This window comes from Zea mays, chromosome 7 (genome assembly GCF_902167145.1).
Source record: "Zea mays cultivar B73 chromosome 7, Zm-B73-REFERENCE-NAM-5.0, whole genome shotgun sequence".
Taxonomy (NCBI): Eukaryota; Viridiplantae; Streptophyta; class Magnoliopsida; order Poales; family Poaceae; genus Zea; species Zea mays.
The window spans coordinates 100,472,033-100,495,702 of NC_050102.1; the positions used below are offsets into that span (position 1 = coordinate 100,472,033).

A 23,670-nucleotide genomic window follows, 5' to 3' on the forward strand; every position below is an offset into this window, starting at 1 on the left:
AAAAAATATAATCAACAATTGTTTTAAAACTATTTCAAAATATTATGGTTTTTGTTTTCAAAAGATGGTGTTGACGTTCATAGCAAGACTCTGCAACTACCTCATCACAAGTAGAATTCCTCACCACTATCTTCATCATTTTATATTTTTATCGTCTTTGGCCATAAGCCATAACTGTGTAAAGGATGGCGGAAATGATGGTGAAGGAAGAGAAGCCACAATAGCAAGCACAAACAACTTGTCTTCATCATCAATATTACATGAAGATGATCCACTTAAAGATTCAATGTCGGTGAGTCAATCACCAACAATGTAGGCCTCGCCACCTTTCTTTTTCTTTTGGAAGTGTTTCTTCTTGTTATCTCTCTTATTTAATGGCTTGTCATTTATCTTCTCATCATCACTTGAGTCATCTTTCCTTCCCTTGAACTTGTTCTTCTTGGGCTTGGATCATTGGTGAGCAAGATGGTCATGTTCACCATAATTAAAGCAATTTATCTCTAAGATGGGCTTCTTGCTACTAGTGAAGAATTTGTTCTTTTTCGGATCAAACTTAACGCGTTATTTGTTGAGCTTATTTAGCGTCTTTGTTGATTTCTTCACCTTGAGAGCTAACTTCATATCATTATTTTTATCATCACTTGACCTCTCAAGATCTCCTTTGATTTTGGATTCACCCTTCTTCTCATGGTTGGCCTTGAGAGCCAAGTCTTTCTTCTTGTTTGATAAGGGTCCATGTTGAGTATCGATATGAATGTACATCTCATGTGCATTGATCTTCCCTAATATTTGTATTATCGTGGTGGTGGAAAGATCAACTTGGTGGAGCATGGTGACAATCTGCTCATACTTATCAATTGGGAGGACACTTAGGATCTTCCTTAAACATTCAGTTGTGTCAACTATGTAAGTCCATATGATATCCTGGCCCCTGGAATGGTGATATCCTGGCCCAAGGCTTAATAGAATTAATAGAGTATCCATAAAAACAAGGTGCATCTTTTTTCGGAAGCCTACCTCAAAATAACCTCCAAGTTAAGCGTGCTTGACTTGGAGCAATTTGGGATGGGTGACCGACCGGAAGTTTTCTCGGGTGCACATGAGTGAGGACAAAGTGCGCACAAAAGACTCGTGTTGGTCTGTGGAGATAATATATGATCCTAGAGAGCTTCCAGGAGTAAGTACCATCGGTCTAGGGATTGGACGGGGTGTTACAAGTGGTATCAAAGCCAACCCTCGCGGTTTCACGGGCATGTGTGGGTTAGGGGGTTCAGGTATATGGCGCACGGCGCACGTGGCCCGAAGTGGTCACATGGCATGGCATATGACGACACTAGACACAAATACGTGGCTAAGAGGGGAGGTTCCTGGATTGGAGTTGACTAGCGAGGACGTCGGTCTTTTAAGGGGGGTGGATTGTGATATCCTGGCCCCTGGGATGGTGATATCCTGGCCCAAGTCTTAATAGAATTAATAGAGTATCCATAAAAATAAGGTGCATCTTCTTTTTCGAAAGCCTATCTGGAAAGAACCTCCAAGTTAAGCATGCTTTGACTTGGAGCAATTTGGGATGGGTGACCGACCGGGAAGTTTTCTCGCGTGCGCATGAGTGAGGACAAAGTGCGCACAAAAGACTCATGTTGGTCTGTGGGGACAATATATGAACTTAGAGAGCTACCAGGAGTAAGTACCGTTGGTCCAAGGATTGGATGGGGTGTTACAGTCCCAAACCATTGACTTCTTCTATAAGAACATTTAAGGGAGAGTACATATCATTAGCACTTTCATGGGGAAGCATCTCAAATGAATTTAGTTTGTTTGTGTCAAGATGATAGAGTTCCTCACGCTCACTCTTGATTCCTTCATCGAGTGCATAAATGTTCGACCATATTGCATGGGTGCCTTTGTGATTCTGCACTCAGTTGAACACATCTTTGTAAAGACCTTAAATAATGTGTGTTGGTCTTTGCATTCCACTTTTCATAGTGTATCAAATCACCAATTAATTTGGTGGAATCCTTATGTTTTAGGATGCTTTGTGTGGTAGATCCAAATACTCCAATGTCAATATCCTCAAAGAATGCCTCCATACAAAATTTTCAATATTAAAAATTGTCTCCCTCGAATGTAGGAAGGGGTCCATCCCCAGTGAACATCTTTACTTTAGGCAATAAAGCCTAATCCAATAAGCATGATGCTCTGATACTAATTGAAAGGATCTAGATGCATAAGAGGGGGCGAATTTGGCTTCTCTAAGATTTCTTTTGCAAATTAAGACCTATTAATGAGCCCACTTCACTCCTTATGCCCAGTAGTATTTCTTTCTAATGATGAAGAGCTTTGCATCCCAGGTTCCAATCCTATACTAGCATGACAATTATGGAAATGTAAATACTTGAATGAAATTTCTCAAAAGTAAATGCTTAGAGTAAAGGCATGATTAGAAATACCATGATATTTTCCCAAGGTATCACAGAGTCTAAACTCCCCATCATTTTTCATTGGAGCACCTGCACAAGGGTGTCACTCTCCCTTGATCCACACAAGGACCAAATGTTCTCTATAGGTTGGTTCTTTCCCACTCTAGCACACTAAACCATCCACAACCATGTACAAGTCAAGTTGGGTCACCCATAGGCTCTTTGAATGATCACTAAACTCCCACTCGCCACCAAATTGCCTAGATGATATCGATCACCAAGAGTAACAAGCATAGACTCTCACTTGATCTATCCAATGCTAATGAGAATAATGGATGCATAGTAGCTACTTTCAAGGCAATAATGAGGTTGTTAATCACACAATTATCAACTCTCAAGCCCCTCATTAGGCGAAAACGCTCTTCCTCATACTCCAAAGGGGTTCTTCAGCTGATCAAATGGGCAAGAGAGCTAGAATGGATGATTTAGGGTATATTTATACACCCCCAACTAGCTAAATATTCATTGCGATAACTTTGGGTGAAATCACATGCGTCAAACTATCTAATGCATGAGCATCATACCATTAGCCTTGGTCTAATAAAACTTTATGGTTAAATGACATCACTATGTCAGGTATAGCCATTAGAGTGTACAATAGGTGCATATGGCCTGACGACCCCCTGTTAGACCAGTTTGACGCTCATGAAACATCCCTAGTCACATTCTAGAGGGCATTAGACCAGGACACAATAGTGTGATGGTCACATTGTTCACAGGGTCTGGTGCCCGTATAAGAAGAACCCCAGCTGCTACAGTTGAGTTGTTCGGTTCGATAGCCTCCATTGGACTAGTCTGAAGCTGCTAGACCCTCTTTGATTTGTTTTATCACACTATCACGCTTAGGTGCAACGATTGATTATCTTTATCATATGATCTGATGATCATGTCGTTACCAGCATTGCACATGTGGGTATTGGAGCATACTCATTGGTCTAACAACCTTATTTCTTAGAGTCTAACGCCTCCAAACTCTCTCAAATCACCTCTACATTAAAAACTTTGTGAATGGGGTGATATAAATGATTTTTGGGCCTTATCTAAGCTATCTAGAGATAAAGACAACTAGTATGCACCACATATATCTCATTAGACTTACCTAGCCACCTAGGTCAAGCTACTAGTTTACACCTCATGTATAGTGCAGCCAAAGGAAAAACAAAGTCCTAAACTACTCTAAGTATCTCTCAACTCCAATTGACACTTAGAACAAGCTATCCTTAACCTTATTATCCATCCTTTGAAAACCAAAACAAGATCACCATTATTGTGACCTAACATAAATTGTCTCTACAAAAAACATGATAATCACACTAATCTTATGTTATGATTAATCAATGAAATCAGTAAGGGCTTAAATGTTATCGTTCCTGAATTATGGTTCTATGGTCATTCAAAGATTGAGTCAAAGTCCTCATAGTTTTGGTGGCTCTTTCCTTGTTGCTTGGTTGCATCTAACCTTGGATAGGTATAAAGCTAATTATCCTACTATTTGTAGCAAGTTAACTACTGTCGTCAATAAACTAGGCCACCCTCAAGGAGGTTCCTTATTAGAGTGGCTAGTGAAAATCATATCAAGTTTTTGAAATATTCCAGTTTTCACAAATACCGAATTTTAGGGATTAAAATAATCATATCAGAAAAATCTAAAATTTGTATTTAATACTCCAAAATGCTTCGAAGGTTTCAAAATTTCCGAAAACATCCTCGAGATAAATTGACATGTTTCAAAAATGTTTTGCACTCATAAACACTGTGTTATAGGCATGAATGCAACAAAGCAAATTCAATTTAGGGTTTTATTTTACTAAGCTTAACACATATATAATACAAAATAACCCTACATCATGTAAAAAAAGAAAAGAAGAGCAAGGAAAAGGGTAACACCTACATTTTGAGCGAAGAGTGCTCGCTCGATTGGGAAGGGTGGCCGACTCACCTACGCGCTCGCATGGTACGATGACACGGCCTGCTCACTCGCCTGGTGTAGCAGCATAGCAAGCCCACTTGTGCGCTCGCTCAGGGTCTGGGCGCTTCACGCGTGACGCGCGTTGGTGAAAATTGTGTTTTATCGTAGTACTACACGTACGTCGCGATTTCATACCAAAATTAAATTTAATATCAAAATGAACATATTATCCATAAATTAGATATTAGACTGATAAGAATAAATATTACACTTTATCTTAATCAAAGGGACAAGAAAGATATGAGTTAAAAAGAAAACTCGCCCGGTCGTTTGTCCTCCTTCAGCTAGCGAAGTGGTACTATGTTAGAGCATTGTATTGCGTATGGCTTCCTATCATGTTAGGCTTGGATGGTTTCTCATGGTCTATCTATGGTGTAATTGTCTATCTATGGTGTAACCTATTGGTAGGTGAGAAGTGGGGGAGAGGAACAGACCTACACGGTTCAAACGTGACACACGACACACAAATATGATGCTTTAAATGAATAGAGACTACTACAATCCTCATGCATTGTGATGACACATCAATTATATTTGATGGTATAGTGCAACGTCTATTCGATACGCGAGGACCTAGTGGCAAGCTAGTGTGATGGACCATCCCCACAAAAAATAAATTTAAAATTAAAGAGGACACGCCCCACAAAAGATACTTTTAAAATTAAAGCGGACATATGACCCACAGACTAGATATTAAACTACAGATACTATAATTTATTTTGGTCAAAAGGTCGAGAAATATATCAGTTGAAAAGGAGACTTGCCCTTTTTTATAGCTAACTCGGCCACTCGACCTCCTTCAGCTAGCGTGGTGGTACTATCTGGGAGCACTGCATGTGTCTTTGTGTCGTGTTGAGCTTGGGTGTTTTGTCATGACCCATCTATAAGGCAAGTCCATAGTGCCTGATATTTAGCTGATCTTAAGAATGGGAAATGTTTACAGATAGAATTTTCTTGCTACATTGTATACATGCTTGAGCCCATCTTGTTTGAAATATCATGTGTTTGGGACCTATCAGATAATTATCTGCCACATGCATGTCCGCCCTGTTAATGCACTAGGAGCTGCCATTACCATCCTTGGTTATGCTTTTCCTCGATATAATGAAACAATTACTTCCTTTAGAATTGAGTCAAGAGCGGCTGCTGCCGGGACAAATACTCTTCACTGCTCGTCGTGAGGCCACACTAGCCTGGATCGCAGCTGCCAACGAAGGCCTTTTCTATGCGCCAGAACGGTGGTGCCTGTTTTGATCTCCTCCTTCCTTACCCTTCAGCCGTGAGTTTACCCCCGCTCTTGTGAATGACATTCTAGTTTTATCTATATATATTTTGTTGCTCAGTGGTTCTTTGACTTCGGCCTTACTGATCTTTCATTATATTGCTTGCAGCATTATATGTCGATTCTGAAGCCAAGCACCGTTTGATGATCTGGCAAAGGGTTATCAAACCATAGTAAAAGGATATGAAGATCAACAACAGCATGATGACCTATTTTGTTCAAGCAAAGCTAAATAGAAAGTATGCATATTTATTTCTTTTGAAAGCTCTATGAAAATTAATGATAGATGGGCTATAGAAAGCCACTAGAAACTGTGACATCATATCATTTAAATTGATATTTCAGTCTGCAGCAATTAGTATTTAGTTCTCTCATTCATCAAGCTAATTTTTATTTTACAGAAGAGGAAAATTCTAGATTTAGAAGAGGAAAATTCAAGACAGTAGAGGAATCTTAATTGGACAGATTGTAAGTCCATGTGCCTGGTGTTTCATTCTGTGCCTATACCCATTCGTCTTCTCAAGTATAAGGCTATTCATTAGTTATAATCTATTTGACCGCTACTTATGTCTACAAATTTTAGCTAATTTAATTCCAACCAACTATTGTGAAACAAAATCCATGTAATGACTATTTACCGCTACTATGTCATGTTTTGAGGTTTTTTATTGGCAGAATGAATTCACCTCATCCCTGGTTAGCATTAGAAAGTTGAAGCAAACATCAAGTTTGTGCTTGATTGACACAGTTCACAAGTTATGAACCTTTTTGCAATTTTTCTTTAATATTCTACTCCATGCGTCCCAATTTATAAATTGTTTTAGCTTGTTTATTTTCCCCTAAATGGTCAGCAAGTTTCAGTTTTGTTCACAAATTCAGCAGTATTTGATTTTAGGCACATCTGGAGAACCCCAGAATCTTGGATCTGTTTTTGCACTGTTTTCACTGATACAATCCTGCTACCTTTTAGTTGCATAAATTATAGTTTACAGAGGTTTATTTTCATAAATCCTGCTAACGAAACTTCTTTCTTTCGATAGGAGTAGGATCATATCCATTCCAGCATGGTTTATTAGACAAAGTGAATTAGCTATTTAGCATTTATTAGTTTCAAGAATTCAAGTGATGTAACTTAAAACTTCACTTGAAGCCAAAAGATGCAAGAGGCCAATAAAAAATGTTCTGATAACACTGACAGAACAATATGGTCTAAAATATAGAGATTTATAGACTACTGGTAATTTGTGTTCTTCTTAACTTTTAGCTTTATTATCTACTGTTCTTCTTTTAGTTCTTCCACCTAACTAATCGGTGTTGTTGTTCTCACCTATTGGGTAATTCTGTAACCTGTGGATTTATACATCCCTTTAATCACAAGTATATATTCATCACTTTCTGTCTTTCTAAATTAGTTATTCTGTAAGTTGACCATGTTTTATCTCAAAAGAAAAAGAAATACTCAGTATAGTACCTCATCATATTAGTACTATATTCATCACTTTTTGCCTCCCACTATGACTGTCTAGAGGTACCTAATGCTTATGTATTGAAGAAATGGTATTTCAAAAACCTATTGGGTTCCTTTTTTCCCTCTCCTTTAACAGTTCAATAATGTACATATTAGTGACCTGCAAGCAGTAAAAATCACAATATTAGAAGATAGCGGTAGGGATCCTGGCATCACATATTACAGCTACAGTTTATGTTTTTGCAACATTATAGCCACATCTACTGAAGACAAACAGCTTTTATATTAATCACTTTTTGCCTCCCACTGACTGTCCAGAGGTACCTAATGCTTATGTATTGAAGAAATGGTATTTCAAAAACCTATATTGGGTTCCTTTTTCCCTCTCCTTTAACAGTTCAATGTACAGATTAGTGACCTGCAAGGAGTAAAAATCACAATATTAGAAGATAGCGGTAGGGATCCTGGCATCACATATTACTGCTACAATTTAGGTTTTTTTGCAACATTATAGCCACATCTACCGAAGATAAGCAGCTCTTATTGTTTAATTACTTTTCTGGGATGTATCCACAATTCTGAACCTTCCAGCTTTTCGGTAGATGTCTACTTAGAATTTAAGTTTGAGGATCTTATTTACTAGATTAAACTTCAGCAATAGACATTAATTTAGAATACCCAATTTATTGCAGTCTAATTATCCGTCGCATAACTCTTTTTAAATGTCTACCTTATATACCTCTGCTCGCGCGGACAAGATATTGCTAAAGGAGGTGCTCGCAGGGAGGAGGACCTCAACGTGGTGGGCATACTTTGCAGGTTGAATTGTTTCTAACCTTATTATCTCATTCTTGTAACATGAAAGTCATATATAGTTTTCTAAATGGGACATATTTTAACTAAACAAAACAACGTTTAACACACAAATTACTTGTTTAGAGCCTCCTCTCGTTCATAAAGATTGTCCACGTTTCTAAGCAAACTACTGTAATTTCATATATTCTGTTACACAATCTCAGTCGTCTGTTGTGCCATTATGCAATCTAAGTCGTCTGATTCGCCCACCATCAGAACGATCCCACGCGTCCAAACCAACGCTCGGACCCCCCTGCAAGGCTGCAACCCCTAGCCAAGATCCCCAACAACCCTAGCCCTGATCCCGCCGCCGACGCCCTGGCCCTGATTTCGCCATCGCCAACGGCGCACCGGCCCAGGTGTCAGCGCGGCCCGCCCCAAACGTCGCCCCCGCCCCGAGGCTCGCCGGAATAGGTGACTGGATGCCACGGCCTCGACCCACCACCACGCTCCAAACAAACTACGTGCATCACTCATCTCCAAGTTCAACCCCCATGGCCGAGGACTTCATACCGCCCTTCCCCCAACTCCCCCATTTATGATTCTGGCACCCTCACGCTGCTATACCCTCGAGTGGAACTTCCTTTTTTCTGAGACCGCGATCTGAGGCGCCATGTTGCACCCACATAGACGCATGTATTTATTTTCATCCACAAAACTGTGTACGTTCAGAAAACTTTCTCCTTTTTGTCAATTGTCAAATACTCTTTCTGCCATCCAACCAAAAATAAACTATAGTTGGTTTGTTGATGTTTGCCCTTTTTGTCTGGTAGGATGAACAAGAGACAAAGAGCAAGCTTGCTGGAACTGATGCAATGATGATACAAAATTTCTATTACCAATACTGTAGAAAATATCTTCACAAAGGTGATGAAAAAGGAAACTGTAAGAATGGTTATTGTTTAGTTGTATTAGCAATCTTACAAATTATCATACTATACTACATTGACTTACTTTTTGTTGAGTGACGAAGGGAGGAAATGGGTAGACACTTCCAGATTACATCTGTCCTACTTGATGTTCTGAAAATTGTTACACCTAACAAACTCTATCCATTTATTACTTCACCGTATAACATGATATTTCATATTAATCCCATTTTTAATATCATGAAATGGCATTGCTTTGATCTTTTGCTTATCAGTTGGTTGTTCAGTTCCCTAGATTAAAGACAAAAGGGTGTCTACTAGGTGGTGTTTATGTGGTAGGTTGTAGTACACAAGATGAATTGGTTGACTGTATCATATTAGAATCTGATGGATTTGCTCTTATTTTAAGTTTGACGTTTGCCATTAGTATTGAACATAGTTCTACTGTGCAAGTACTTCGCCTGCATTGCACTATTTTATGCCCATTTTCGGGAACATTGGGATGGCTAGAAACCAAGGACACTTCAATTTTGAATGTATGTGTGAATTAGAAGTTCTGTATTATGATAGGCTACTGGCTATTGCTATATTTTGTGAATGGTATCGCGTTTTTAACAAATATTTTTTTCACCCATTGCAGGTTCAGTTTCTCAACTTTGTTCTTTGCCCACAATAAGTGAAATCCATCATGATTGATCTTGGGACAAGTGGGTGGATGGAGTTGGTCTTACTATGGAGGGTGCTGGCCGCGGGGGAGCGATGTTGCTTAGCTTTGACTTTGCGATGGCGCGCTGATATGTTTTTAGAGCTATGGATCAATTTGTTGGCTTTGAAGGACAAGATCAGATTATTGGCTGATAACTTGGCTTTGAATTTGGATGCCATACTGCATGATCTTCATCCAGCATCTTGGTATGTTCTATGTTCCTTTTATTTGGTGATATTATAATTTAACATGTACATGTATCTAGATTTGCAAAACTTTGTGGGGCGACTTGTGTTGAAAACAGATCTCTCTCTCTTCAAATCCAGGTACTGTGTTGCATGGTATCCTATTCCCTTGGGCACTAGATTCATTAGAGCAGCTGGGGCTGCTGTTTTACCAGTCATAAGCCTATAATATTACAATGCCAAAGTAAAGGACTGACATACCACATGATACATAGATGCCAACTAAAATGACTGGTGCAAATTGGTGGTACAACTTGAGGCCTAAAACAAGATATCCCTTCTTATTACATGATTTGAGGTTTACATGCTTCATTTTTCTGTTTCCTGGGATGAACATGCTTGATTTGTGTTTGCAAAGCATATAAATTACTAGATGGGATACTAAAAATGGTTGGAGTTTTTGAGAAACTAAATCATACCACCTACTTGGGTCATATCTGTTAGAGCAGCTCCAGTAGTTATGTAAATTTTAACTCTCTAAATCACAGATTTAAGGAGTTGCTAAATAACTTTGGTAGTAAAAAATTGAGTTCTCCAATATCTCTCTAAATATATGTTGTAGTTTTGTTTTGAATCTATCCATATAAAAAAAGTCACACATGTCAACAACCACCTTCATTACCTACATAATGTAAGCATTTTTTTGTTTAGGAAGTTAGTGAATGGTTGTCAAATGTGGATTGCTAAGTTCTTGGGGCCAGGTGAATGTTCTGATAGTGAGTCCTTGTCATGTGGGTTGCTTATTAAGTGGCAGAGTAGTAGTAGGTTGCTCCATGTTTATTGATCACTATTAAATAGATGGTTCTCTAGATAAATGTGTTTTGAAACTATTGTACTTAACTCTTCTCTTGTAATGCAGGCAGAGTGGTGGTTTGCGATGAGCAAATCTGATTCTAAAGACAGCCAATTAGGAAGGCTACAATCCAGTGTGGCATCCTAGATTCTGAAGGAGAGGTTGCACACGCTGAATGAGGCTGTGATGGTGATGTCTAGGGCTAGCGTGCTGAAGAATGGGCAAATGAGTAAAAATAAGCATGGTAGAGAGGGAAGCTATTTTGGAGGAGCTGAAGACTGTAGAGCTACACCATAAGAAACTCAACGTGCCATTATATTCGTTAGTCTATCCTATGGTTACTTTAGTCCATTATATTCTTATTAATAAGTAACTGAGTAACTGAAATCTAGGTTGGGGTTCCATCACACTCCAACCTTCCTTTGCCTCTCCATACTCGTCTCGTGCTGATACTCATCAGTTAACAATTAACCAGTGCATACACGCATATGTGCCTAAAAGTCAGGTGACTGCTATAGCTCTTTGTTAGCTAGGCCAATTGTACTCATCCAATGGATCGAAACCAACAACGGGCAATGCTTGGTTAAAAGTTACTATAGCCTGAATGCATGTATGTACGTACGCACGTATAAATGTATGTGTTTAGATGCTTCATTCTCACCTGAATAACCATTGATTTGATTGCAGAGAGTCATAAAGAGGTGACCCAATTCATACTTGCACCAATGTGTGCATGTGTGTACCTGATGAGATAGTTAGGCTCAACAAACTTTGTATCTAGCCATGTTAAACACTATACTTGAAATTTTTATTTGACCATGTATAAAATACAATTATACAAGCACCAATCCGTCCTCCATCCCATGAGCAGTTGAGCACCTCATGTGAACCAGTGCAGTGTGCTGCTGCTGCTGACATATCACTAGCTAGCTAGCTGCTTTCAATTTGCGTGACTTTTTTCTTCTTTGCCTTTGTTTCATGTCTGCTTCTTTATTCATCTGCTCTCTTCTTTATTACTCCCTCCTGCCAAAATTAAAATTTGTTTTAGTTAATTAATAGGTTCATACAATACTTGAAAATGACACATGTGAGGCTTGTCATTTCCATTCTCCAATTTAGGGCTTGTTATATGTGAGGGCTTGTCATTTCATATTTTGACCACCCCATCCTCCAGCGTCCAAAACTTCTCACGTCGTCCCTCGCCCCTCATCACATTGTATAACTTTTTCAGTTTCTTCGCTTGTATGTTTCTCTCCTCTTTAGCCACTAAAACTTTGCAGCGATTTTTTTCTTGCAGTTGCAGAGAAGCGAGACAACAATGCTACAAGAGGAAGAGATGGTAGGCTATGACCTATGATGGAGGCAAGTCAGCGACATGCATGGAGGAAGAGGTAATTTGGGTTGTTACTTGGTTCACATACGTTGTATATGCATGCCTTGTTCATTTCCCTAGCTATCTGCCTACCTACTTCGATTAACATTGTCCTGCTTTGCTTAGTTTCTAAATTATTAGCCTCAAAGCGAAATTTTTTTGGGGAGTTTCCATTGGGACTTACGTTATTATTACTTAGAACAGATAAGAGTTTTAGTTGCTTTTTACTTGAAGCTGGTCAACGATTTTCAAAGTGTATAACTTCGTTAATGCCAATTCTTGTTCAATTGTTGGCATCATTCTCAGCTACTAATGTCAATAATACCATCCTTTTCCTAATGAGATGCATACAATTTCATATCAAAGGATCAGAAACATCACCCAGGAAAATGTTAATGTTATCTCTGTTAATATCCCAAAACTGATTGGTTTTTGTGCCTGTTATGTATTTGTTAATGTTCCTTGGCCCTTTGGATTTTTAGGTGTTCTCTCAGGATAAGTCAATATATGAGGCAGTGGAGTGTGCATTACAACAATCATTGTTAGAATGCATATATAATTCAGTCGAGATTAAAATCTGGCAACATGATTGCTCATATGCATGATAAATTGACTGGCTTGCGTGCAAGAGCGAGTCATATTTAGTTTTACGGTTAATATGATTGTGTGTATGATCTCCGGGACAAAGGTTGGTCATCACGACCTCCTCAGAGGTAAACAGATGATCTCTATGCAACCCCGACCTGCAGAACCTCACGTCCCTGTCTCTCTTTCGGCTCCTCTTGTCCTTGTCTGGCCAATGGTGCCCAGCAACAACGACAACCCGTCGTTGATCCCAACAAATAGCAAATGGTTCCACCTCATTGTAATCTATGCAATATTCGGGTGTCCTTTCATACATGCTTTGGTACAGACTGTTGTACCGTGCGATGAGGTTTCTCTTTAATCTATTTTAAGTTTCGGTCATTATTGAACAACACTTTATGCATATGAAAATTTTGAACTTGGTTCTTTGATGCCCACATAACTGAAAGCGTGGTAACCTTCGACCAGTTCTTCATCTTCTACTCGGTAATTTTATGTGTTTATTAAAGTTTCATGAATCTCAGTTGAAATATTAGAACTAATGTATTTCCATAGCTTGAATTTTCTAGCTCTTCATCTTATCACTAGGATCACCGTTGTAACATTTTCTCTTAACGGTATAAAACATATTTGTACATAAGTTATCGTAGTAGTATATGTTCTCGTTGCAACGCACGGGCACTCACCTAGTAATCTATTATATACTTAAAGCACCAGTTTCAACGGTCGTCTCGCGTCATCTTTTTACAAATAAACCCTCACAGTTATTTCAAATTAATCCACTGCACGCCTATAGATGGCCAAACGGCGGCCCGGCACGGGCTAGACGCCCACGGGCCACAACTCTGGCCCAGGCACATCATGTTGGCCTGCTGACTATGCCGGACCAGCCCGTAATCAGCGTAAAATGTTAAAAACAGTGCAGGAGATGTGTTTTGAACCCATGCCCTGATGGAAGACGGGAGACACTGGGTGAAGCTGTCTAACCAGTAAAACATCATGCTCAGATGTTTTAAATATTGAATATAAATTGTATATATGTATATACATTTTTTTGTAAAATAAAAAAAATATAATCGTGTCGGGACGGGCCAGCACTACGGGCCGAGGCTACAGCCCAAGCACGGCACGACGTTCTTGACTCTTGCAAGCATTAGGTCGTTTCTAAGACCACATTGGCGCAATGGACTCCATGGTGTTTGAAGTTGCTGAATTGGATGGAGCAACAATGATTTGTCACACTAACAGTAAAATGAAAGGTTATTTGTTGGTTTTAAACGTTAGTAATTGCTACGAAGTAGCATGATTTATATGGAGCGCATCCAGTTTTTATTGATGTCTGACTTTAGCAATCACTCCATATTTTGATCTATCTTTTTTATAAGTTTAAGTTTATATGACTTATTTTAGAAACTTTAGCTCACAAACTTTCTCTTATTTGGTCTCTGTATGGTGGGATTATGTCATTTTATAATCTCTGTTCGTTCAGTCAGTCGTTGTGAACTCTTTTCTAATCGCTTATTTCATTGGTCATATTGTACCAAGACATATTGCATGGAGTAAACAATAACATCAGTTAGCCAAATCAAAAAATATTATATAGAGAGCGGAGACAATCAATAAAAAATCTTGAAAATTTTTTGGTGGATAGTTTACGTGGGTATTGTTGTAAGCCGTCGCAACGCACGGGCAACCGACTCGTATTCTTAAAGTCAGGGTGAGATAGCCATCCATTCTCGAAATGAAAAGTTGATTTTCCTTTTTTATAACTATTTTCAGTCACAATGACCAAATGATTATGGCCAAACAGATATCTCGGGAGCTTCCTCACACACGAGGGAAAACAGGTCTCCCAGCTCTTAATCATAAGAATTCTGTCAAGCTTAACCAAAATAGGATTCACCTGACTATTTGACCAAGTGAAACCCCCACTAGACATATTAACCTCTATCAGCTCATGCTTCTGAATAACATTATTAAAGAGATCAGAATATTTGTGAGAGCCACCATCTCTATTTTTCTCAAATGAAAATCTGAAGATATTAAAATCACCGCCTACAATATAAGGTTCAGTGCACTTGGCACAGAAATCATCCAACTCCTCTAGGAAGTTGGTTTTATATGTCTTGACCAGGACCATAAACAGTGATAAGATTCCACTTGATTCTCAAATTCTTGTCCCACAAGTTAACTTGCAACATATGAATCCTTGTCTAAAGCTAGGTTTTATGTTTGTTAATTCCAGGATTCATGGATTGATCTGTTAAAGGCTTGTTCGGTTAGCTCCCAATCCATGTGGATTGAGTGGGATTGGGTGGGTTTAAATCCCAAATTAGTTAAACTCTTTCTTAATTTTTTTTCAATCTCATTCAATCTATGGGTAACAGAATTAACCGAACAAGGCCTAACGTGTATTCGGCTCCGCAAAACACAGACATACTACTCCGAATCATATGTCTACACAAATTAGCTCTGTATTTCCTGGGTCTTTTTGTACATAGTATGGTCATGAATCTACACAGAAAAAATGAGCAGCTCGATCTAAGCTGTGAATTATGAATTGTTCCTTCTTTTCTTATGAGGGGCAAGATGATCAATTGCTTCATGTTTTACAAGGCAATCATGAACAATTATTCATTTTTCATGTTTTGCGTGAACGGAGGTGAGGTGTCCATATAGGCTGCCTCCATGTGTTCGTATGATGTTTGGTTTCGTCGGCAAATGTTTGAAAGAGACCTTCCTCGATTCAAAGTCACTGCCACTAGCAGAAAAAAAAAAGAACATTTCAAAGGCATGAACAACATTCATTCAGCTATTGCAGGAGTTGCTAGTGCCACATGTATTAACGATCAGTTAAGAATCCAGGTTAGTTGATGTATCCCGGATTCATTTCTCTACCCAGTACACAAAACGAATGCGCATACAGCAACTAACCTGGTTGGTGGTTGAAATTACAAGGCACATTACAAATAACCTTTGAGGACGTCGTACAAAACTCCCGAGGAATTCGTCTCATCTATTCATGGGAATGCTTTACTCAGTCACCAACAACATTATGAATTCGTCTCATCTATCTAACTGGAGAAATTCATATATTTGGTACATTGCTCCCACTGCTATTTTCACATGACAATTCGAGCTAAATGACCACAGACGTTCGCTTGGTTGCTTTCTCCAGCATGCGCTGAATAGACGTTGATGATAATCAACCCAACAACGCAGTGACAACAGACTGAACTTAGCCACTCTGCCTATGGCACATGCAGCACAGGAATAAAATGCTAAATTGGCCTTCATCTTGGGGCCGGAATTTTTCTAGTTCTTCTCGAATCATTGGACTTCCATTCAGCACTCGACTGTCCCTGTGGCACTTTAGAACTTCTGGTTTTGCTCCGGCTAGTTTCAACTGTGCGAGAAGTGGACGTCCTAGATCCTGTGCGCTTTGCAGTTTCTGGCTTCAGCTTAGCCCTCACTGACCGAGAAGGAACTTGCGTTTTCTGCATCGAGCTTGCACCCTGTTTATCCTTTTGAACAGATCCTTGCTGGATTTGACTCTGGTCATTGCTAACATGAAATTCCCCACAAACAACTGATGCTGAGATACCCTGAACAAAAAATATTTGAACATGTAAAAATCAGAAGGAAAAGAGAAAATTGAAATAAAAGAGTAATGGTCAAAGAAATTTTCTGACAAATTAAGTACAACCAGGAAAGAAAAGCAAATCATGTATGTTCATATTCCTGGCATGTTAAAGTAGAACACAGCAATAACAGAAAAATACATCTTTTCCAATGTCATGGCATTTTTTAATGAACAAATCATAATACAATGCCATACTAACAGGCATTGAGGCATATCTACAAACATCACCTTATTTTGAATTGGAGAGGCTTCTGGACCCTGAACTTGCTCCTCTTCAGAATCATCCATTTCCTCACATTCAAACTCAACATGCTGGCTATCTTCCTCAGAATCACTTAATTCTTCTTGCTCCATTACAATTCCTTGCATTGATTCTTCATTAGGTTCTTGAATGCAATGATGAAAATAGGAATTTACAATCTCGAGCCCTGGAACACTAGATTTGTCCTTCCTAGAAACTTCATCTTGAACATTTGATCTGCTAAAACTACTTCTGAAGTCATTTGAATCTTTTATGACCGTTGGAGAACATAAATGAATGTTCAAGTCAATACTTGTCTCCCTCTCAGAAGGGCCTGTGGATGCTTGCCCAGCCGTTGACTGGTCATCTACTGGAACTTTGCTCATGTTATTATCAGACTGATGGTAATCAAGGTTACTATCATATTCTGGTACATCATTATGCACATCAACTTCTGTTCTTTGCAAGAGAGGATGGAAGTCGATAGTGTTAGCATTTACAGTACCATTTTTGGTGGAACCTGTAGTCTGGTTGTTACTTCTCTCAACTTGAACTTTCTCAAAGGGGAAAAGATCATATTTTCTTGACTGATTAATAAGATTTTGAACCGGATGACTATATGACGAAACCACATCTCGAGGATAATGAAACAGTAAAGGATGCATCTGCAAATCTTGCTCAGAACCATCTTCTGTAGCATTATCATTGGTGATCCCATTCTGCTGCAACCTAGAATTAGCTTCGGGGAACAGATTTAGCTGTCTATAAGCATTCTCTGTAAAGGCCAGTGGTGGCACAGGATACATATTCTTTGCTGCATTGTCCGAGGTGCCATGAAAGTGTGTTGCGTTCGGATGAAATGCCACCTGAGATAAGACACGGACAGAAGGGGGAAGGTTCACAGGAGGTAAATCTGGAGCCAACTTGACTACACAACCACCTTTCTCTTTACTCAATTTGGAAGCTGATAGTTGGTCCAGAGATCCACATGATGCCACTGGAGCTGCAGTTGAAGGTGTTCTCACATATGATGAGCCATCAGAGGGGCAGTACATAAAAGGTATATATGAGGTAGTTACATCAAGTTTCGCACCAGTTCCTTTCTGCGGTTCGATGTAACCACATTCTTCATCGATGCCTGTGCCTGACTGCATCATCATGCCTTTTCCAGCATTTTTTGATAAGGACAGCTGACAAGGCATCATGTTCATGCTCCTACTATCTGTGTCTTCCAAAAATGCTTCATTGACATACGAATCATCATCATTTTCAACATCTTCAGAAGCATTGTTATCAGCCTGTGATGAAAGCATAAAAAAATTATGCTTCATGACATCACTTCAGATGGAGATTAAGATATTATTTGGATATGCTAAGTTAAAGAAACATACTAACCTCTTGCTCACGGAGTGAATCGGGCATGGCTGCTCTCAGCTTTCTCCTCTTTGCTTCATATGTTCGCCTTCTTTCTTTTTCAGCATCACTTTTAGTGTAAGATTTCTGGATTCCACTTGCAACTCTCCATTGACGTTGGAGCAGTGAAGGATCTCTATGTGGCACTACAAACCTCCAAACTGATGTCCAGTCGTTTTTGAATATTCTCAGCCCCTGAAATCACAATATGGAAAAAAGTAAGCAACAAAAAACAAACATGAAAAATAGAAGATAGCCTGTAGTCACAAGTTATCACCTCCTGGATACATTCTTTCTCCTCATCTGTCAATGGAGATGTCTTCATATGGCGCACATCCTGCATTAATTCAGATAAGAATATAGTCATTTCTAAAGCTATTATGTTGGGTTTTGCTGATAGCAGTCAATGAGCTCAAAATCTCTCATATGCAGATGGTTGACCATGGTAATACACAACATGGCCAAATCAACCCATCAAAATCAGTATCACAACAAAGCAACATGACAACTTAACATGTGCCACTAAGAGAGTATTAAAAAAATTGATCAAAAAGAGTAGTAAAAAAACATCTTCCATTTTGCTACTGGGTATGTTATTAAACAAAGGTGATATTGTCCACAAATCTTGTCAAGAAATTCAAATAACATACTACTATTTTGTTGGCACATAAGAAAAATGATAGATATCACAATAAGATAGATAAAAATTATCAACAGTGAGAGCTGCGGCAGAAACTTCACTAACTACACAACATAATTTTATACAGCACTCCCTTCATTGTTTAAAGACCAGTTCAAAACCATAACTTCAATACAGCACCATATAGAATCAGAAGAACATACAATTTGTTACTATGAACTGCTAACCTGTTACAGTACTATGCAACTCAATGGACACCTTGACCATAATATTAAATTTTGAACCCTAAAAGGTACATAAAAGTGAATTCAGCATCTTATCTTCCAGTAAATGAAGGGCAAAACATTTACCTTAACTGGATTATCAGGAGCTTTGGAGGAGCTACGATTTTTTTGTCTCACAAATATCTGCACCAAAGAAATTATTTCATTCAGCAGGCATAATACACTTACACAAGTCCAAAACAAGGAATTGTCAAAGACCATGAGCAACTAACAATCTAAGAGAACCACTAGGCATTATAGATATTGAACAGACTCAAATTGTGATTGTACGCAGAGCTTAGATGAAGTATCCCCCCACCCCTCCCCTCTTGAATGAGCATGAGAGTTGCATGTCATTTCATTAAGAAAATCAAATGAAGGATTTCATCCAAGCTTACTTGCTTGTGCAATCAAAAGTAATGCAAAGTAATTTGACAACAGACCTCTGTGACAATAAAATGCTCAGACTTCAAAATACTCAACCTACGGGGGTAAGACAACTCCTGGACATTATATTAAGAAGACCTCATACAGGTCGAGAAAACTCTCAAACCCCTGCCCCAACCATACACAGCGGCACCGTAACCTATGTGAGAACGACCGTGGCTAGGGCTGGGCCTTAGACCTGTGCTTTGGTGTGAGGCAAACGAGGGGATTTTTTTTAACCTCGGTCCGAAATTCACTCCAACTCCTATGGAAAGTCGAACTCAAAAAAAACTCGGACGGGGAGGAAATGACCGCCCTCCCGGTATTAATGCCTGGGGTCGACACTCAAGGATGCACACAACCCACTGATGGCTAAGAGACCGAAACATTGTTCCGGCCAAAAATCCCCGAACCCTAGCCCCCCATCACTAACATGCCGGCATCAACCGTCCACTCTGCAATGGCCCAACCAAAGGGTGGCACACAGAAGGACATCGAGGGGATTTTTTAACCAAGCCGGGAAGTTCACACTGACGGGAATCGAACCTAGGTCTTGGAGGTGCTACTCGAAAGCCTTTAACAACTAGGCTAGAGGCCCTTTCGTGAGAGTCAAACTCAGAATAAGAGGAATGAGTAATGCTACTCAGGCTAACTAACTAAACAAATCAGCTAGAGGCCCTTTCACCTCAGATTTCAAAATCTTTATTGAAAAAACACCCTGCTTTTGCAGTACCGAGAGCAGACATCAACTTTAGGCCACGGATAATGCCAATAAGGTCAAAAACGTCATTGTCATGTCAATACAGTGAAAATAACTCCTTTTTCTAATACTGAATCCTTGAAGGCATTTGTCATGTGTGGACGCACATATTCTAGGCGTAGACGCGCCTGCGACGTGCGCCGCGCGGCTGAGCGCGCTGGGCAGGCACTGCATGTGTTAGATTAGTAAGTTGTTTTGGAAATCCCTAGAATTAAGGAGAACCTTCTCCATGTCGGTTGGGACATTGGCTATATATACTTGTAAGCACTTGACAATCAATTAAGCAAGAATTATATCCTTAATCTCTCTCTCTCTCTCTCTGTTAAGCCTGCGGTTGAGAGGGATAACCTCACCGGAGAGGACGGCTACGAGCTGCGTAGCCGCGGTCCCGCTAGTCGGGGGCTCGACGCCCTTGACAACCTGGTATCTCGGTCACATCGGTCCTCTCCCACCCGCTCCACCCATTCTTCCACATCCGCCGCCCACCACCCTAGCCCTCCACCATCGCCACAGTCCACCGCTTTCGCGCCGCATCCAGGAGTGATCCCACCATCGCTGATGTGATGGAGATGTTGAAATCCATCACGGAGATGAAAACCATGAAGGCTGACATGGAGGCTATGAAAGAGAAGTCGGCCTCGTCGGTGGACAGCGACGCCGGCGGCCGCCCCGAGGGGCCGCGCGATCTTGATCGCCCCCCCCCCCCCCCCCCCAAGATTCCAAAAATTGGATTTTCCCCGCTACGACAGCAAGACCGATCCGATGCTCTTCATCAACAAGTGTGAATCGTATTTTCGCCAACAACGCACCTCGGCAGAGGAACGCGTGTGGATGGCCTCGTACAATTTGGAGGTCGTCGCGCAATTCTGGTACATCCAACTCTAGGAGGACGAGGGTACGCCACCGTGGGGGCGATTCAAGGAGCTCCTGAGCTTGCGGTTTGGGCCTCCCCTCCGCCCGGCCCTGCTGTTCTAGCTCACTGAGTGCCGACGTACAGGGACCGTGGAGTACTCCAATCGCTTCCAGGCCCTCATGCCTCGAGCGGGTCGTCTTGATGAGGCTCAGCGCGTCCAGCTCTTCACCGGCGGACTCCTACCGCTGCTCAGCCAAGCCATCCGCATCCACAACTCGGAGACGCTCGCGGCCGCCATGAGCCTGGCGCGCCAAGTGGAGTTGATGGAGATCGACCGCCCGGTGCACCCCCACGCGGCCTCCTTCCCGTTCCTGCGCCCCGGCCAGCGCTCCCTGGCCCTCCGGTGGCCGGCCAGCAGGGTCGCGGCACCGTCTGGGCCTCTGTTTTAATTGCAATGAAAAATATACCCGTGGCCATAACAGGTTCTGCCGGCGCATCTTCTTCCTTGAAGGCGTGGAGATCGAGGACGCCGCGAGCGACGCGGGCAACGCGGAGCACGACGCCAAGGCGCCATGTTTTTCCCTGCAGGTCGTGGCTAGGGTTCCCATGGCAGGCACCATGCAGATCGTCGTGGCACTAGGCGTCGCGTCCCTCGTTGCCCTCCTCGACTCCGGCAGCACAGACAACTTCATCTCGGAGGAGGTAGCGCGGCGCTCCGGTCTACCCCTCCGCCAACGCCCCCGCCTCACAGCCTTGGTCGCCGAGCGGGGCAGCTGCGTCGGCATCATCCGCGGCACGCCCCTACTCATCGACGGCGATGCCTTCCCGACCGACCTCTACGTCATGCCACTGGCCGGGTACAACGTCGTCCTCGGCACTCTATGGCTCGGCGAGTTGGGGCCCATTGTTTGGGACCCCATCTCTTGGACCGGCGTGGCCAGCCCCTCCGTGACGGCCCTAGGCACAACAACAGAGGTCGATCCCCTCTTGGAGGCGTCGCTGCTTTCGTTTGGGGGCTCTTCGCGAACCTCGTCGGTCTGCCCCCCAAGCGTGCGCACGACCACCACATTATTCTCATGCCTGACGGCCAGCCGATCGTCGTCCGCCCTTACCGGTACCCCGCAGCGCACAAGGACGAGTTAATGATTGATCAAGGGTTCGTCCGCCCGTCCTCCTCGTCAAGAAGCCCGATGGTTCGTGGCGCTTTTGCGTCGACTATTGGGCGCTGAACGCGCTCACCATCAAGGATGCTTTCCCGATCCCGGTGGTCGACGAGCTCCATGGCACCAAGTTCTTCACCAAGCTGGACATCCGGTCCGGGTACCACCAGGTACGCATGCGCCCGGAGGACGTGCACAACACGGCGTTCCGCACCCACGACGGACTGTACGAGTTCCTGGTGATGGCTTTCGCGCTGTGCAACGCCCCGACGACATTCCAGGCCTTGATGAACGATGTGCTCCGCCCGTTCCTGCGTCGCTTCGTCCTGGTATTTTTTGACGATATTCTGATTTACAGCAAGACGTGAGTTGATCACCTTCGCCACCTCCGGGTCGTCCTCGACGAACTACGACGCCACCAACTCTTCGTCAAGCGCACCAAGTGCTCTTTTGGTGCTTCCTCCGTCGCCTACCTCGGCCATGTCATATCCGCGGCGGGTGTGGCCATGGACCCAACCAAGATGCAAGCGATCCATGATTGGTCGGCTCCACTTTCGCCCCGGGCTGTGCGCAGTTTCCTCGGCCTCGCCGAGTACTACCGCAAGTTCGTCCACAACTATGGGGCGATCGCTGCACCACTTACGGCCCTACTCAAGGAGGGCTTGTCCTAGGACGACAGCGGCTTTCACAGCGCTCAAGGCTGCCGTCACGTCCGCCCCGTCCTCGCCATGCCTGACTTCGCCAAGTTGTTCACCGTCGAGTGCGACACGTCGTCGTTCGGCTTCGGCGTGGTCCTGGTCCAGGAGGGCCATCCGGTCGCCTTCTTCAGCAGGCCTGTGGCGCCGCGTCACCGCTCGCTAGCCGCCTACGAGCGCGAGCTCACCAGCCTCGTCCAGGCGGTACAGCACTGGCGCCTGTATCTCTAAGGGCAGCGTTTCATCGTCAAAACCGACCACTACAGCCTGAAGTACTTCCTCGATCAGCGCATCGCCACAATCCCTCAGAACCACTGGGTCGGTAAGCTCCTGGGCTTCGATTTCTCGGTGGAGTACCGGTCGAGCGCACGAACGTCGTCACTGACGCCCTCTCCCGTCGCGACAATGACGTAGGGGTGATGGCTATTGCAGCGCCCCGCTTTGACTTCATCCAGCGCCTCCACCACGCCCAGGCCACTGATCCGGCCCTGGTCGCCATCCACGATGAGGTCCGGGCTGGCACCCGCGTCGCTCCATGGGCGCTGGTGGACGGCATGGTCGCCTTCGACGACCGCCTGTACATTCCCCCGGCGTCGCCGCTGCTGCAAGAGATCTTGGCCATGGTCCACAACGACGATCATGAGGGCATCCACCGCACCCTCCACAGGCTCCGGCGGGATTTTCATTTTCCCAACATGCGTCGCTTGGTGCAGGATTTCGTGAAGGCCTGCGTCACCTGTCAGCAGTACAAGTCCGACCACCTCAGGCCAGCCGGTCTGCTGCAGCCATTGCTGGTTCCGTCTGCTGTGTGGGCTGACATCGGCATCGACTTCATCGAGGCGCTACCCAAGGTGCAAAGCAAGACAGTCATCCTCTCCGTTGTGGATCGCTTCAGCAAGTACTTCCATTTCATCCCCCTGGCGCACCCCTACACCGCCGAGTCCGTCGCTCA

General features: G+C 42.5%; 1 protein-coding gene, 2 long non-coding RNA genes and 1 pseudogene across 8 annotated transcripts in view; 2 read left to right on the plus strand and 2 right to left on the minus strand.

Annotated features, from left to right (window-relative positions):
• Window positions 1-4,508: 4,508 nt before the first annotated feature.
• Window positions 4,509-4,691, minus strand: LOC111589878 (uncharacterized; annotated as a pseudogene).
• Window positions 4,692-5,584: 893 nt separating this feature from the next.
• LOC103649238 (uncharacterized) lies at window positions 5,585-6,496 on the plus strand. The gene is made up of 3 exons (XR_002263615.1): window positions 5,585-5,728; window positions 5,841-5,970; window positions 6,133-6,496. It is a non-coding gene; the product is annotated as an uncharacterized lncRNA (long non-coding RNA).
• A 2,331-nt stretch (window positions 6,497-8,827) lies between these two features.
• LOC103632630 (uncharacterized) lies at window positions 8,828-11,321 on the plus strand. The gene is made up of 3 exons (XR_002263785.2): window positions 8,828-8,921; window positions 9,564-9,835; window positions 10,734-11,321. It is a non-coding gene; the product is annotated as an uncharacterized lncRNA (long non-coding RNA).
• Window positions 11,322-15,407: 4,086 nt separating this feature from the next.
• LOC103632633 (uncharacterized) overlaps window positions 15,408-23,670 on the minus strand; it is a 33,114-nt gene continuing 24,851 nt past the window's right edge. For 3 of the 6 annotated variants that reach the window (XM_020540796.2, XM_035960973.1, XM_023300572.2), the window contains 5 exons: window positions 18,912-18,968; window positions 18,199-18,258; window positions 17,904-18,116; window positions 16,496-17,806; window positions 15,408-16,229 (listed from right to left, as the gene is read on the minus strand). In XM_020540796.2, the coding sequence (XP_020396385.1) occupies window positions 15,918-16,229; window positions 16,496-17,806; window positions 17,904-18,116; window positions 18,199-18,258; window positions 18,912-18,968 (1,953 nt within the window). In that variant the 3' untranslated portion in view covers window positions 15,408-15,917. The remainder of the gene's footprint in view (window positions 16,230-16,495; window positions 17,807-17,903; window positions 18,117-18,198; window positions 18,259-18,911; window positions 18,969-23,670) is intronic. The other 3 variants (XM_035960974.1, XM_020540799.2, XM_035960975.1) reach the window with 2 other exon arrangements.